This window comes from Tachysurus fulvidraco, chromosome 23, assembly GCF_022655615.1.
Source record: "Tachysurus fulvidraco isolate hzauxx_2018 chromosome 23, HZAU_PFXX_2.0, whole genome shotgun sequence".
In the NCBI taxonomy this organism is placed as follows: domain Eukaryota; kingdom Metazoa; phylum Chordata; class Actinopteri; order Siluriformes; family Bagridae; genus Tachysurus; species Tachysurus fulvidraco.
This window is the reverse complement of record NC_062540.1, coordinates 796022-799374: the sequence shown is the minus strand read 5'-3', so window position 1 is coordinate 799374 and position 3353 is coordinate 796022. Positions and strand designations below refer to the sequence as shown.

The window sequence follows — 3353 nt, the reverse complement described above, 5'->3', positions numbered from 1 at the left end:
CACACACACTCACACACACACACACTCACACACTCACACACTCACACACTCACACACTCACACACTCACACACTCACACACTCACACACACACTCACACACACACACTCACACACACACACTCACACACACACACTCACACACACACACTCACACACACACACTCACACACACTCACACACACACACTCACACACACACACACACACACACACTCACAGCTTTAAATGTCATTCTGTTTAAGTTTGTATTTGAATCTGATTTCATTTTATTCACTTTATTTCTGTGTCTGATCTCGTTGTGTTTACTGAGATATAAATAAGCGCTCGGTGCTGAAACAGCCATCGTCACATCCCTGATGTTCTCCACAACACACTCATCTTTTATAATATTCATTACAGATTACAGATGAGCTGATTGTAAGAGGAAGATCACGATGATCCTCGCTGACTGAATATTCTGATAAATAGCATAACAGATGAACGGCACATAGCTGAATAAACAGAAAAACAAACAAACAAATAAATAAATCAGGACCTAGAAGAATATCAGCCACTCAGTCAGCACTGAATTATGTCACCTTCCCCATCAGTTACACACTTAGCATAGTTAGTGGTTTGTAAACACCATCTAACCCTTCAACAAACAGCCCACACACACACACACACACACACACACACACACACACACACACACACACACACACACATTACTTCCTTGTAAACACCCCACAGTAACACTGATGTATAGTACCCAGCGCTCCTCTAACTTTCCTTCACTCCTTCTTTGTTCGTTCCTTCTTGTGTTTCCTCCCATTCTCCTCGAGGTGCTCCACGCTCCTCACTGAGCCATTAGGTGTGGACGACTCAGGGACACCGTTACAGCTGCTCTTGTGTGATTTAGAACGCGGCCGTAGGCGGTAGGTCTGGTAGTAAAAGTTGGCGAAGAGGATGATGAAGGTGATGGCGTAAGCGATGAGGGCCCACTGCATCCATGCTGGGAACGGACAGCCGGAGTAAAGAGAGTAAGCTGCATGACCGATAGTGACGTGGAACTGAATCTGTAACACACACACACACACACACACACACACACACACACACACACCAAAATGCCACAAGAAAAATAGGTACTGAGTCCATGCGTGTGTATGTGAGTTTGATGAAAGTGGATGATAGTGTGATGAGATTACGAGAATAACGTGCTTGTAAGGAGTATGTGATAAGTGTGTGGTAAGTATGTGCTGAGTGTGTGAGAAGTACTGTATGTGGTGAGTGTGTGATAAGTATGTGACGAGTGTGTGAGGAGTGTGTGGTAAGTATGTGCCGAGTGTGTGATAAGTATGTGCCAAGTGTGTGGTAAGTATGTGACGAGTGTGTGATAAGTATGTGACGAGTGTGTGGTAAGTATGTGACGAGTGTGTGGTAAGTATGTGACGAGTGTGTGGTATGTGACGAGTGTGTGATAAGTATGTGACGAGTGTGTGATAAGTATGTGATGAGTGTGTGATAGGTATGTGATGAGTGTGTGGTAAGTATGTGACGAGTGTGTGATAAGTATGTGATGAGTGTGTGATAGGTATGTGATGAGTGTGTGGTAAGTATGTGACGAGTGTGTGATAGGTATGTGATGAGTGTGTGGTAAGTATGTGACGAGTGTGTGATGGGTATGTGATGAGTGTGTTTACCATCTGAATGATAGTGAGGTATTTCTTCCACCAAAGGTATTTGTGCATGTGTGGACCCACAGCTGCGAGACCGTAGTAGCTGTACATCAGCACGTGGATCCCTGAGTTTATAGTTGCACCGAAAAATGCTGAAGAAACAAAAGGAAACACAAAACATGCAGCTTCACGGGGGTGGAGTTTTAAATGAGGGTCTGTGATTGGTCAGAGAAAGCCCATAAATATAAAGGTAGCAGGAGACGCATTAAACTGGACCACGAGATGCTCAGGTCTGGACCCCAGGAGTGTTTCAGCAGCTAGTCACTGAGCCACCAGAACATACTAAGTTTTTTTCAGATTGTACAATAACATTGAGTTCTGTCTACTCTATACACTAAGCTCAGCTCAATAGGAGTGAAGGTATGAAGTGTTTAAATCTTTTGCTTAATTCCTTTTTTTCTCTGATACATTGATGTGTAAATCAGTGGGGTTCTAATTTAACACAAGCTTCAAAATGTAAAGAGTAAATAATCTGCTTTATACACTAAGAAGGCATTAGACTGGAGCACCTGCTCCATAAATTACACTCCAGACCTCAAAACACTTCTGTTCATCTAAACCATGCTTAATACTGACCCACACAGACCCTCCAGCCAGTCTGGCGTTCCTCATCTGATCCACATTTATCTCCATCTCCCCAGTACTGTGTGTGTGTGTGTGTGTGTGTGTGTGTGTGTGTGTATCTGTTCTCACACTGGCCTCCGGGGACCCATTTGACACCGATCCACCAGAGGATGAACATGGTGCAGTGATGGTAGACGTGCAGGAAGCTGATCTGGTTAAACTTCTTCCTCATGATGAAGAACACAGTGTCTAAAAACTCCACACCTTTAGAGATGTAGTACCACCAGAGAGCTGACGCTATCTACACACACACACACACACACACACACACAAATACATATACACTGCAATTTAAGTTTCCTACACACAAACGCATCATTTTTATATTTTAGGTCTGAAACTTATGAGTCGATCAGAATTGTTCTGAATGTTCTCCAGCATCATGACTGAACACACACAGGTCAAGAAAATCAAGATGGGCGTTAAGCATGTGCATTACAACACAAGACAAAATGAGCAGCGTCGGCTCCAAACAGATGTTAATGAGATTCAGCACTGAGCTTCACTCGGAGACACTCACTCAACAAGTGGAGTGCACTCTGTGTGTGTGTGTGTGTGTGTGTGTGTGTGTGTGTGTGTGTGTGTTTCTCACCCTAACTTCATTGACGTCGTTGGAGTAGTTAACAGGTTGACAGAGGTAGCTGTATCCTGCTGATCTGGAACCCAACAACAGCTAGAGAGGGGGGGAGGGATAGACAGACTCATAAATGGTGTGATGGATAGATTGATGGACAGTTAGATGGATGTGAGAATGGATGGAGGGATGAAAGACAGTGCACCTCTTTGCAGATGTAGAAGTTGAGCAGCACCATGCTGAAGTTGTAGATGATGAGAGTTTTGCGCAGTTTGAAAGCATCTCGGTGCTGCATGTATTGAGGCCCCGCCCACAGGAAGAGCAAATACAGCACACTGAAGCCCAATGTGGGGAGGGGTGATGACATCATCGGCCACTGCTCCACCCGCTTGTCTTAAAACAAACACACACACAGTCAAGCTGAGTGGGGAGAC

The 3353-nt window shown here is 44.4% G+C and overlaps 1 protein-coding gene across 2 annotated transcripts in view; it reads right to left on the bottom strand.

Moving 5' to 3' along the window:
- Positions 1–248: 248 nt before the first annotated feature.
- Positions 249–3353, bottom strand: part of LOC113652986 (elongation of very long chain fatty acids protein 4-like) — a 7302-nt gene continuing 4197 nt past the window's right edge. For both annotated transcript variants that reach the window (XM_047806771.1, XM_027162338.2), the window contains exons 3-7: positions 3125–3312; positions 2938–3018; positions 2415–2586; positions 1686–1813; positions 249–1058 (exon numbers count right to left, since the gene is read on the bottom strand). In XM_047806771.1, coding sequence (XP_047662727.1) covers positions 774–1058; positions 1686–1813; positions 2415–2586; positions 2938–3018; positions 3125–3312 — 854 coding nt within the window. In that variant the 3' untranslated portion in view covers positions 249–773. The remainder of the gene's footprint in view (positions 1059–1685; positions 1814–2414; positions 2587–2937; positions 3019–3124; positions 3313–3353) is intronic.